The 13513-nt window shown below is 44.9% G+C and overlaps 1 protein-coding gene and 3 non-coding genes across 5 annotated transcripts in view; 2 read left to right on the forward strand and 2 right to left on the reverse strand.

The window, feature by feature from the left end:
* The window catches only part of Ss (aryl hydrocarbon receptor spineless), a 192953-nt gene that overhangs the window by 942 nt on the left and 178498 nt on the right, over positions 1 to 13513 (reverse strand). The window contains exons 5-10 of one of the 2 annotated variants that reach the window (XM_076788538.1): positions 8415 to 8624; positions 4583 to 4877; positions 4365 to 4506; positions 3445 to 3912; positions 2102 to 3011; positions 302 to 579 (exon numbers count right to left, since the gene is read on the reverse strand). In XM_076788538.1, coding sequence (XP_076644653.1) covers positions 343 to 579; positions 2102 to 3011; positions 3445 to 3912; positions 4365 to 4506; positions 4583 to 4877; positions 8415 to 8624 — 2262 coding nt within the window. In that variant the 3' untranslated portion in view covers positions 302 to 342. Of the gene's footprint in view, positions 1 to 301; positions 580 to 2015; positions 3012 to 3444; positions 3913 to 4364; positions 4507 to 4582; positions 4878 to 8414; positions 8625 to 13513 lie in introns of both variants that reach the window. The other variant, XM_076788537.1, reaches the window with a different exon arrangement.
* Positions 9293 to 9364, forward strand: Trnam-cau (transfer RNA methionine (anticodon CAU)). The gene has a single exon. It is a non-coding gene; the product is annotated as a tRNA-Met (tRNA).
* On the reverse strand, positions 9711 to 9782 carry Trnam-cau (transfer RNA methionine (anticodon CAU)). The gene has a single exon. It is a non-coding gene; the product is annotated as a tRNA-Met (tRNA).
* On the forward strand, positions 10391 to 10462 carry Trnam-cau (transfer RNA methionine (anticodon CAU)). Its single transcript has one exon. It is a non-coding gene; the product is annotated as a tRNA-Met (tRNA).

A 13513-nucleotide genomic window follows, 5' to 3' on the forward strand; every position in this document is an offset into this window, starting at 1 on the left:
CATTTATGAATTTTGTAGAGAGGTTAGAGAATGTCTCAAAGTCTGTGATTCTAGATTGTGCGATTCAAGGTTTAAATTGCATTTCGATCGTTATTTCTAGCTTAGAAATAATTAGGAACACAGATGTACACTTTAAAAATGAAATACACCCCTTAAAGGGTTAACTGAAATATTGGGAAAAATATAATCCATGGTGCAAGAGTCATCATCTAGCATCACAAGGTTCGAATAGTATTTTAATCGTAATTTTTACGAAAGGGTAGTTACCGGGGGTGAAGGATGCAAAAGTGTGAAAACTTACCTTGATCACTAAAACGGAGCGATGCGGAGGTCACGTATAGACTATTGGTTGAGCAGGGTGTTAGTCACCTCAGAGATGGACAGCAGAGGACTCCCGGCGTCCGGTTTGGTATCTGTGGGACAGTTGGGCCCATTCCCCCCGGTGATGATCCCACTACGTGTTGGTGTTGGGGGTGGTGGTGCGGAGGGTGGTACAAGACGTTGCTGTTGTTGGTGTTGCTGTCCTGGCCGATGCCCATGCCGACTCCCGTCCCCGTTGCCACAGCTGACGGGGGCGTGCTGCAACCGAAAGTACGTTCACCCGTTATTCGCAACCCCTTTCAACCCCTTGTTGCAGTCCTGTCGTTACACTACACTCGATCGTTTCGTTTCTATCCCACATTAATATCTAATCGATCGCTGTCGATACTCCATCAATATTAATATCATCCTCGTAACTCCTCGCTGTGCAGTGACAAAAAAAAAAAATAAATGATTATATGCGCTAACAAATATCGACCTGGAGCCGTCCAAGAAAAATCATAACCGCGAACATGCAACACACAAACGTATATGATCGACCGACACCGTTAAGCTACGTCCTAATCAAACGTCCGGCAAGGATAAAATCGTTAGACCGATTGACCAAATACAATAACAAACGAACGAGAAAAGTTCTAATTGTTGGTCCCGTTGCTTGGAATTTGAAACCAAGTTTGGAATTCTAAGGTCTAGAAAGGCCTGATTTAGGATATACTGATCAAATAAATTGTTATCTTCGCGTGTCTGATATCGAAAGTGACGAGAGCCGCTAAATTTAATAATCTTATCTTTATTGCGCCACATTGCGATTATCACCAGTTTGTGTTTCACAGAAGACAATCAAATTAACTCTTCACATGCGGCTACTTGAAGTTCAAGGTGTCTATATCTTTTCTGTGACAACCATGAGAATAGTTGGTGAGCCTCGAAGACTCAAAACGACATAAACGAGGTTCTACTGTAATTAACGATTTGGTCACTGCGACGTTCGTGCATCTAATTCGGACACAGCTCAACCGCAACGCAAACGATCCTCGTGCATTACTCCTACCATGCATCCCTACCATGATCGACAATCATCTACGGTAAAAAAGCACGATCTCAAATCTTTTAATCTCTACTCTCAAAGATCCCTTGCTGAGGGTTTCCTCTAATGTGATGCGTCTAGACCAAACAATCAAATCCTCAATTCCCCCTTGCTTCGAAAAAATTCGCACCGCAAGAAGAACATGGAAGAGCTATGCTCAGATGATCAATAATTCAGTTGATCATCATTCATTTCAATTTGATCTAAGCGCATCATAAGAATGATTTAAAATCAGCTATCTCTATTAAACACAGCTCGTGACAGCTTCGTGAGGCAGTTTTCATACTTCATCGAAATTACTTCGCCCTGTCACTTAACCTCTTAAGTACGGCGCGCTCGTCCGCAACTCTGAATGGCACAAAAGCCACTATAGTAGTTCGTACCGTTCAAACTGATGCTTTCGACGGAAACCACTATAGTGGCGTACAGTACTTGAGAGGTTAAAACGGACGGTCGTCCTAGATTGAGCCCCCCTAATCTCCCATATACAACAAGACTCTCTGCTTTGTTAAATCACCCGATACCATGGCATATCATGGTAAATTTGTACTAGTAGCTTAACGATCGACCGTTTGAAAAAAACTTGTGAGGCAGCAGTGACACTCACTGGGGCGCGTGCCTTGGTGGTGCGGGGTGGTGATGGTGGTAGGGATAGTACTGGTAGTGGTGATGGTGTTGCACTCCTTGCCATACCTCGGAGCCCGCTTCCCCATGGCCATGGCCAGGATGAGAGTGCGCGTATCCGATAGTGCTGGCCGCTGCGGCTGCGGCCGCGGCCGCGGCTGCCGCCGCCGCTTGATACTGTGACGTAGTCACAGGGTACTGCTGATGTTGCTGTTGTTGTTGCTGCTGTTGTTGTTGCTGTTGTTGCTGTTGCTGTTGCTGTTGCTGGTGATGCTGGTGCTGTTGCTGAGGTTGCGTTTTAGCTCTTGGCGAGGTAGGCGCTGTGGTTTGAGGTTCGCTGGGCGACGTTTGCCTCCATTTGCACTCCCCGTTCATCGAGTTCATCTCTGCTAGGGACTTTAGGGGATCGCCAGCGTTCGCGTTGGTCGAATGGGTGGACGAGTGTGTAGAATGAGGCGTGGGAGGACTGTAGCTGCCGTTGTTCCTCGGAGGGGTACGAGATGGAGGCGCGCCCCACATCAGAACTGTTTGTCTAGGTGCTTCATTCCCGTACACTTCAGGCTTCACGTCCTCTATCTTCGGGGTCAGGACTCCGTTCGTTGGTCCAGTTACTGGGGAACTTCCGGCCGAGTTGCTGGAAGATGCGCCGCCCTCTAAGGAGTGCCTGCTTCCGGCCCGGACGATGTTGATGTCCGTGGTTGCCGTGTGCATTGTTGACGCGCTGGCAACTGGGCTGGCTGCGTACGGTGAGCCGCTGACGCTGCTGGGATGTCTTGCCTCTACGTAGCCATACTTCGTAGACTCCCCGAGCTGCTGGCAGTATAGCTTCTCTTCTGCTTTGCTCGTCAGCTGGTGGGTTTCGTAGGTTGGCAGCGAGACGTCGATGAAACCGTTGTACGCCGTGCTCGTGTGGTACTCGGGATAGTAGGAACCCAGCGGCCTGTACTGGAACAGGTTCTCTGTCGCTGCGGTGAGGTACCTGGAGAATTTAGGAATTGGTTAGCTGGCAGAAATAGATAGGGGTCTCTTTTATGGCTCGGAGGAAATTTAAGGCTTGTATCCACGTTGGACCTATGTGGTTGGTGATTGTTTACTTCAGACACCCGGTTGAACCAGGAGATTTTGAAATATTTATCAAAAGGAGCTAAGGAACAATTGTGTCCAAAACTTCCAATAGGACATCATCGTTAAATCTTGAAATGGAGAAACTTAAGACCACAGGCTAAGTTTCGTCATAAACATTTTCCAAACCAAGCTGTAGCATGGGAAACAGTTGCATCCAAAGCTTCAAATGGTACACCCTACATCAGTGCGGAACTTCAAAGAGTTGCAGAGCTATAGAAGGAGAAAGGCTGCGTCCGCAAGGGTACAGGGAATCCCACCTAAGCCCCATTAAGCAATCGCAAGAGTACCTATTGTCCAAGGCGGTCGTCGGATACAGAGTCTGATGGTAATTGCCCGTGTGTCCAATGTACGTGGTCAGCGAAGGATCCGTGCTGGCGGCGACCGCCGTAGGCGCGTATGGGGTCGGGTACATGGTGTTCAAGTTGCTGTACGCGGCGGCGACCGCAGCGGCCGCGCTCGTGTCCGCCGCGAGATAATCGACGGACGCGACCGTGGGCGTCACCGGCGGCGACACCGACGACTGCGCGGAAAGTTTGGTACGTTTGTTCCGGCAGGTCGACAGGAAGTCCCTTAACTGGGTCTTGTACCGCCTGTTCACTCGCTGGGACGTCGGCTGCGTCGGCAGCGTCGGCGTCATCACCGAGCCGGTCAAACTGTCGCTGTCAGAGAAATAGCTGTTGGTCAATCCGGCGTCCAAGTAGCTCACTTTGAAGTCCATCGTGCGTTTTCCCAGCAGGTCCCTGCCCTCCTCTTCCCTGGACATGGAAACGGTACAATTTTAATCCAGAAGATGGCTTTCTAACACTGAGCTAGTGCTAAAAGCGGCTGACGTGTGTCTTTCAGGTAGACTTTGAAACTTAAGATGAAATCCTTAGGAATTTTATGATATACGGAGGTTATTTTATCGATAGCCTAAAGGTAGATGTCGCTCGAGGTTGTGACTAGTATAATGTCTCGGAGACGTCATGGGTTTTTGGGACTGTCAGCTTAATAAATTTTGCTTTCAATTCTCCATTGCAAACTCACATATGTGAATCCGATAAATAGTCTGCGGATCTTTATGCAAAATAAAAATGTTCATCGATTGCAAGACACAGGGGCCAATTAAAAAGTTCTTTCTTTCCTTAATGAATTTAGCGAGTAATTTTCGTCATAAATGCATAAAATCCGCAGTTTACTGACAATGCTTCAAACAGTATGCACTCACATGAGGGGTCTGTGCGTGCTGATGACGAAGTCGGGCTTCGAATTCTTGTAGACCAGTCGAGAACTGGTCTGCAGCCACTGCCAGCCGCCATCTTTCTTCTGGAATCTGTAGGCTATCATTCCTGACGCTCCGGTCTTCAACACTGCGACCAAAGAGGAATCATGAAGACCAATTCGATCGTTTAAACGCGAATCGTTTCAACATTGAAATATTCTTACGTTCTTGGTGAGCGCTGGCAACGTAAGCCAAGTCATCGTAATGGACTAGATCGTAGCCACCAAGGTTCGCCAGCTCGGCGTCCGAGTAGCCTAACAGCATCTTCCCTCGCTGGTCCATGGACACCAGCGCCAGGTCCAGTTTGTGTTTGCTCTTGAACATCACATCCTTCTGAGGGACTTCTAGAAGGGAGGGCGGTCCAAACGGAGTACAAAGGGCGAACAGAGCTAGGGGAGGCTCCTCGGTCTTCCTGTTCTGGCCGTGGAGGATCTTGACGCGTCCTCTGATGTCCAAACGCTGAAACGTTAATTATAAAATTGTAAAAATGGTCCACCGTACGATTATATTGAAACCAAACATTTTTTTCGTAGGTACACCGCCACGCAAAACGGATATAAAAAGTTTTTAACACGGAAGGCTATTGTACCCCAGTTTTCTGGGGAAGTACACAGCAACATCGTCCGGAGGAACGCGAACGGACTGATTACAAAATTAAATACATCCCGAGTGTGTGCTCGGACCTGTCCATCGTCGGTACTTGTTGCCCGTCGTCCACGAAAACGCTTGTAAATCAAAACCCGGGTAAAATCGGACGCTGCCTTTGCGCGAGAGGCCTCGCCGCTTCCCGGGCAAAACACTAATTATCTTACGGCTAACAGCGAATACAGAAGTTAACGGAACAAAGACAGCCGGGGCGGCTATAAAGGGCAACGACGGGCACCGCGCGCCGGCAAAAAGCACCGGCCGCTCTGACGTTTATGAAAATGAAACTGTAATCGTAAAAGCTTTACGGCGAGAACGACACACCACCGGGCCCCGGAGAAGAGCCGGAGCAACCTTCGCGCCAACACGGACGACCTCCGTTTTTATCGAAATCCACGGAGAAGAGATCATCCTCGACACCTCCGCGTCGTGAAACCTCTCCCCCCGCCGTGGCTGATGGCGTTTTCTTCTCGCCACCGACGGGAGTGCTCAGTTAATACGTCATGGGACTTTGGCATTACCCCGGGGGAACGCCACATTTAATTTACACTGCGGCAAGGAAGCTTAATTGCAAGAAACTGGAATTAAGCGTTTCTTTCCTCTCTTGGGCATTTCAATATTCTTGCGGAAATATTATAGTGCTCCCACACATTCTTCTATTCAGTCGAAACTGGATGATTTTGGTGTATTTGTTGATGCGATACCGTGACCTTTTTTTTTGTTGCGGTTGACGACAATGAAGGGATGAAAGGATCTTTGATCAGGCGTCCCAGAAATGATTAAACAATGTTTTTACACTCTTCTAATGGTTTGAAACAGTCCAATTTCGCAATATTTCAAACAATTTAAAACATGAATGTTTATCGTTAACGAATCAGCCGTTAATCGACTGAACCGCTGCACTTTGAGTGTCCCCTTGACGATAGAAAATTACAGAGAAACGAGAATTGAAGATCGCGCGCAAAATTCCATGAAACACGAACGTCGGAAAATGCATAAAGCTCGACAATCACGATTTCCTTAAAAAGTTTTCGCACGGAAGGCCGTCCACAATTGGCCTATAATTTAGAACATTTCGGGGACCTCCGCGAGCCATTTCCACCCCCTAAAAGTGAATAATTGCGGATATAAAAAATACTGCCCCGTGTAACGATCCTGGCGAGATCTCTGGCTCGTAATCATCGACTTCAAAGAGCCGGGAAATTTAATCCGTCGATCAAATAGACACACTAAACGGTCCGGGTGCTAAGTATACACGGCACCGAGCCCTCTGTGCGCAACGTTTGTGATAGTCCCATGGAGTTGCGGGAGACTGGGAAATCGGTGAGCAGGGGAAACAGCCGCGTCATAATCTTACACGAAATGAGAGAGAGAGAGAGAGAGAGTGAGAGTGGGAGAGAGGGGAAAAAATATACAAACACGCAGAGTTTAATGCAACTTCCGGCCGAGAAAAAGCCTCCGTAATTCCATCGACCAGATACCGGAGAGGGAAAAAACGCGGTAATTACAGTCGGACGGGGAAAAACCACCCTTTTCCCCCGCAATTAAGTTCCATTATCGCGAGCCGCGGGGTTAAATACGGCTCTCGGTGGCAATTATGAAAATTTGATGTCGTAAAAATCCGATCGATAGGGCTCGCGACGACGTGAACGCTCTCGATCGAACGCGTTCGAGATGACGGGGAAATAGGGGATGGAAAACTGTCTCGGAACGGGCAGAATCGGGCACGGGTTTTCACCCCGAGGATACGAAACGCACGGAAGACAGCGGCACGAAAACTCCTCCGCGGGTCAAAGTATCATCCGCGATCGCGTGACCGTGTGTTTCAATGAATGAAGGAGAGCTGCGTACTCGTGGAATGCACTTGGAACTGCGACCTGGCATGCGAGACACTGCTCTTTGCGGATCGTGCCGCTTTTTGGCGGGAAACTGACCACCACTCGCCCATTTTATTCTTTCGGTTTGTTCCTTTCCGATTTCATACAGAAATTGAAACACGACAGAAAATAATCTAGCTCCAAATTTAACGCATTGGACTCCGAACATCAACCTGACACATTGCCGCATTAGCAAACTAAAAATTAGTGAAACTGTAAATTCATGAAATGCAAGAAAGCATTTGTACCGAAGCTGCGTAGACAATTGCTTCTTTTCTGAACAATTTTATTCAGTTGAAAGTACCATTAAATTTATATTTAATTTTTGTCATAAATGCCTTGCTAAAAGTACAATTAAATAAAATTAAATAAAAAGTATACGTAACGCTGCCTTACTCCTGTTTTTTACAATTCACGTTGATCATTTTTATTTTGCATAAAGATGCACAGTTTTATTTCCACAACGAATCTCGCAATCAGCGAAAGAGAGAGTTTTAAATAAACTACGAAAATGGGAAATTGCAAAAAGATGCGGGATGTGGTAATGGAGCAGTTCGTTCGAGGCTTGATAGAAATCGTGGATTCGATTTTCTTTTTCGAAAAGGATTCCGCGCAGCATCTCGCTGGCAAATGACTTGTTCTTTTTGCGACCGGTAGAAACGGGAAAGAACAAAGAACGGGACGATCCGGGGCGCGACTGGAAAAAAGCAATTACCCGGGACAGAAGGAAACGGACAGGGGAGGGGGGAGGAGGAGAGCCCGGCCACCTCTCTCTTTTCCTTTACGACAGTGAAATTATTAATTACTGTTTTGTATGCCGAGCGTGAAGAAGTCGCCGAGCGAGCGGGGTCGCGATGCACATCTCTTGCACTCTCTTGCACTCTTGTTGCTTCCGTTGGATGCGCCGCCGCTGCCAAACACAGCCGGTAGGCCTTGTATTGCGATTATTTAACCCGGGTATCTGTCCGACGCATTTGCATACGCCTTCGTTTCTACCTTGTTTCGGTGGTCGATTGATCGAGAGTGTTGGGACGATCAGGGCCAAAATGGCGACCGTTCAGATCAACCTTTCCCCGAGTAAATCGTCAAATTATCCAGATAGTTGGGCGTTCTTTATTAATTTTAAAATGTCCGATTGAAAATGAAGCTGACAAGCAGACATCTTTATGCAAAATTCAAATTTTCCACCCGAGTTGCAACGAACTGGAGTGAAATACAAATTTATTTTCTGCCTTAATATGTTCAACAAGTTGAGACTAATTTTTAAATTCTTCTGTTTTCACTGTTTCGAATTGCACCTCATTTTTGTTATAAACGCATAAAATCAGCTGGCTAGTAATAAGGTAACTAGATTCCCGACAAAGTTCTTGCATTTCTCGTTTTTGTTTAACGACGATTTGCAAGAATAAATATGGAAATAGAAGTGCGGCTTAATGACGATTATAGAAATAATTTTAGTGTTCTTTGGGCTTACCAAAAAGCCGGAAGTGTTGTCCAGGAGACACCGGAAGCGGACGGTGAAGCTGCGCTCCAGAAGATGACTATGTTGGGGTGAAAGTGCATCGTGAAGGGGTAGACTGGCGCTTTCAGTAGGCAGAAAAGAGTTCCACATCAACTGCCTCTGCAATTCTTCACGATCCTCGCTGTGCACCAGCTCGTAGACGCTTTGGTGCACGATGTCGGACTGCAACAGAACAAAAATCGATTTTCTCAAATTGTTATCACTGACAATCTGACACAAAATCATTTTTTATAGCAATCCACTTATCGCCTTTAATCTCTATTAATTTTTAGACAGTTCATCCACCGCTATTAATCTGTAATAATTGTTTGAAACAGTCCATTCATCGCTCTTAATCTGTAATAATGTTCTTTAAACAGTCCATTCATCGCTCTTAATCTGTAATAATTTTTTTAAACAGTCCATTCGTCGCTCTTAATCTGTAATAATTTTTTTGAACAGTCCATTCATCGCTCTTAATCTGAAATAATTTTTTTAAACACTCTATTCGTCGCTCTAAATCTCTAATAATTTTCTATAAACAGTCCATTCATCGCTTTTAATCTGTAATAATTTTTTCAAACAGTCCGTTCATCGCTCTTAATCAGTAATAGTTTTTCAAACAGTCCATTCGTAACTCTTAATCTGTAATAATTTTTCAAACAGACCATTTCTCATTCTTAATTTACTCAGAAAATGATTCTTACACACAGTTTGTCCGTCTTTCTCGCTCGCGCTAGGGAGTGCAGACGAACTGGATTGTTAAGGCTTTATTTATGAAAATTGTGGAAATTACTGTAAACGAAAAATTCCCTGGGGCAAGGTGCAACATTTTCGCGAGGAAGACAACAAGCAGAGTGGCGCAGTGGAAGCGTGCTGGGCCCATAACCCAGAGGTCCGTGGATCGAAACCACGCTCTGCTAAGCGGTCATTAAATTTTTTTTATTTTTATCTGCCCCTCCGAGAGCTGCTTTAGCTGAAGAATTACATAATTTCGTTCAAGATTCATGAATATTTAATGTATGTAAATATTAATCGCGGCTTTAAAAATAGTGTTTTTAGTGTGCCGAGGGGTTGCGCGCGACATTCGGTGGCGTGTACAGTAAATTACGCGTTGTATAAATAATAAAAATATTTATTTAGGTTGTGTATGGTGTGTGTGTGTGTATGTCCTGCGTGTCTGTCTGTGTGTGCGTGGAATTTCGTGTTGGGAGGTCTGGAGATTTGTCACGTTTGGAGAAGGTAAAAGAAAAAAAAAATAATTCGACCTAGCAGAGCATGGTTTCGATCCACGGACCTCTGGGTTATGGGCCCAGCACGCTTCCACTGCGCCACTCTGCTTCCTTGTGAAACGTTTCCTTATAATTTTCCACGTGGTTAGGTCGCAAATTTTCCATTTCTGAGCGATTTCATTTTTGGGGTAATGCATTTAGTATATTGCGCCACTCTCATTGATTGAAAATCGTTATTATATAATTTTCATTGTGATTATATTGCAAATTATTTATTTTTGGGTTATTTAATTTTTATAATAGCATATTCATTCCATTGTGTCACTCTAATTTATTAAAGACCTTTTCTGAGTAATTTTCTATTTGAATGCGTCGACAATTATTTATTTTTGGGCCATTTCATTTTCCTAGTAGTATATTCACGCAATATATTGAAAATTATTTAACGAATAGTTAATAAATGAGAAGCATTTATTTTCTGGTGTGCAGTGCGGGTTTCATTTAGTGAAACTGTGACGTGTTACGAAGAGTACGATTTTTAATCTAAGAAAGTAGACATTAATTCACGCTGAAAATATTAAAGTAGAAAGTTCTGAACGTATCATGAGAACAGTAAATTATAATGTACGTTAATTGCCACAATTGAATAGTATTGATTTCTCCTATGGCCTACCTAAGAGACCACTCGAGCGAATTTAAGGAAACAATTGTCACAACAGCAGAGTGGCGCAGTGGAAGCGTGCTGGGCCCATAACCCAGAGGTCCGTGGATCGAAACCACGCTCTGCTAGGACAGTGACAGTCGTTTTTTTTTGCAAAATTTTTTGCCATATCATTCAACAAAGCCTCACCAGCATATTACATTACTTAAATTTTTTTTAAATAATATATTCGTCTTAAAAATGACCCAAAACCCCAAGCAATAACAAGTTTGTACAAACTCTGTAATAAACATTCCACTTTTTTAGTTTCATTAGAACTTAAAAAAAAGCGAAATGTATAATTCCATACAAATATTTTCAAGTACTCTATTTTAAAGTCGTATCTTGTGTAGGATATTCATAAAAACGATTCCCGAAAGGGTAGTTTAGCAACTGTAATAAACCTGTGATAAAAATGTCTGTCCAATAAACAAAAATGTCTGTCAAGCATTTCCTTGGAATCCCAACGGCAATATCGCTCATCTCCATCTCGAATTAAAACCAACGCAGAAACTTTTTGCAGAACGTGACTCACGGTAACTATACACCCAACATAAATAGTCTGATCTAAAAAACCTCATCCTTCATCGACCTTACTATATCTTCTAAATTGTGTTACCATAGTTCTCAAAAAAATCAGAAACATTTTCCACCAGCGCTGACAATTTCAATTATCAATTAAAAAATAATAAGACGAAAAATTGATGCGACCTAGGGGCCACAAAATTAGCTACAAGGTGGGGTTGAACGATCACTTTTTGACCAGCAACCCTCTGATTAGACTGCTGGGGGTTATTTTCCAACCAATATCACTTAACACTTTTCTACAATATTAAAGGGTCAAAAAATTACTCTTTAACCAACTATCCAAATTTGATTGGACTGTTAAAGGGTTAAACGATCACCCTCTGATTATACTGCTGGGGGTCACTTTTAGACCAGCAACCAAAATGTTCTTAGACTGTTAGGGTGTTAAACAATCACTTTTCGACCACCACCCAAAATTTCATCAGACTGCGAAGGGATAAAGGGTTGACATCAAGAGTTCCACGCAGTCTCACCCTCGCGCACCAAATCAACCAGCTAGCACCCCCTAAACGCAACCCGCCTGGACAGTTTCGACCAGAATGGCGGGTAGGGTTTCCTGGGGAGGGGTGAGAGAGGCCGGGGGAAGGGACAGAGGTAGCCGTGGCATTATTTCAGGAAATATCTGATCGGTCGTGACGTCGCGACGGCGACATAGGCGCGCATACGGCACATGTAGCTACACGTGTCCGACGCACTTTATCGCGCATAATTAATCCGGCCTAGCAGCGACGGACGATGAGCCCGTGTGCACGAGAAACCCATAGTTTCCTCGTTCCTTGGTCCGAGCGAAACGAACAAAAGGACTACCGGTCTCTTCCTTCTTGCTCTATCTCCCTCTCTCTCTCTCTCTTTCTCTCTCTCGTTCTCTCTCATTCTCCCTCGCACGGACAGAAACGGAGAACGCGTATGAGCCTCTCGCGATCGGTCGATCGTCTCGCGAACGCAACCCCCGAGAGCCAGGCTAGAAAATAGATCGAATTAACAGGTCTGGTCGTTCCGAGGCCACGGTTGTCCGGCCTTCGACGCCTGGAATAATGTAATAAATCAGCCGGTGGAAATGATACCGGGCCGCTGCTACGTGTACGCTCGTAGAAATAGGAAGTCCGCAGACTCGCGATGCTTCGGGACCATTGCTCTTATCTGTTCGAGGGTTGCGAATTTTTTCCAGCCAGGGTGGGAACTCGTTCCTCGCCGAGGAAAGGCCGAGCTGGTCTCTTTTTGGACGTCCGGTGCAACGGGGAAATTTGCTGACGATCGAGAGCGACCGGTCTGAATCATAGCTGATTAACTCTCGAATTTAATCACGGACCCCTTCATGGAAAATTCAGGATTACAGACTTTAGAGGACGCAAAAGACATTGTGTGCAAAATCCGTCAAAAGAGTTTTCACTGCCACCAGAATCATTTAAATGTGAACAATTTTAGGAGGAACAATGCATGCTTACATTTTGACCCTTAGGGAGTCTTGGAGAGAGTTGACAAAGCATTGTGAAAAATTGAACAGCAAGCTTGAAGAGCTTGTTGCGAAGAGAACACTTTAATTCTTTACATCCGTGGTGGTCCTAGCCCGTTAAAAAAATTTTCTTTGCGTCTGTAAAATCTTTGAGGATACATATTATTTCTCGATAATACAAGTGGGTGGTCAACCCCTAATAATCCCAATAATTCTTTATCAGCAAAAATGCATTGAATTGAATTGAATTATTCGTGGACTGGACGAAGCTTGTGGATGGAAAGCGAGCGTTCTATTAGAGCGATGGAAATCTGTGTGATGGAGGGTTGAGTCTGTTGAAAAGATTCCCCTTTTACACGTTCGGGGTTCGAGCCGAAGGTGGACGTTTCTGGGAAGCCGGTCGATTCGCGCGAAAATGCAAAAATGCCTACTAAACCAGCCCCAGCATCCCATTATCGTCCAGCGTAATATCGTAACACACGGACACGGTGTGAGTAACATGGAAGTCGTGAGATCCGTGCGCCGCGGACACGAACGAACAGTACGAGAAGGCGCAGCTTACACTGTTTCGCCTATCGGAAATGCAGCGTACCTCGAAAGCTACCGTTCCCTTCTATCGCGTGATTTATTATATTATTCACGGTTAACCGAGGCCTGCTATGACCAGTTAATATCCTGACGCGACAATCCCGCGACTCCTCTGCGAAAATCTCCGTTCCCTCTTCCTGGGAGTTTGCATACAACTTTCAGGATGAGCAACGGAGGACTCCATCCATAAATTTTTCACGATTCAATCCCTGATTGGTAGAGCTACCCTTTATGTATCCCAATCTCTTCCTGATCCTCGAATATCCTCCACAAAAATAAAAAAAAAAAAAACTAAACAGGAGATTGGGTCGCCTTTCTCGAGAGAAAAATGCTGATGTGGAACTAAATAATTTTTTGACGATCTTTTTCCAATTTTCCTTGAATCACCCTTATTCACCCTTTCGTTCAACGTTCGATAAAACGGCAAAGAAAAGTCGAACCGGGAATTTTAGGAGGTCCTTCGGAAGGGGAGACTTGAGTCTTCAAATCCATGGTGGTTTTGGCCAGTGAA

Source organism: Halictus rubicundus, chromosome 5 (assembly GCF_050948215.1).
Source record: "Halictus rubicundus isolate RS-2024b chromosome 5, iyHalRubi1_principal, whole genome shotgun sequence".
NCBI lineage: Eukaryota > Metazoa > Arthropoda > Insecta > Hymenoptera > Halictidae > Halictus > Halictus rubicundus.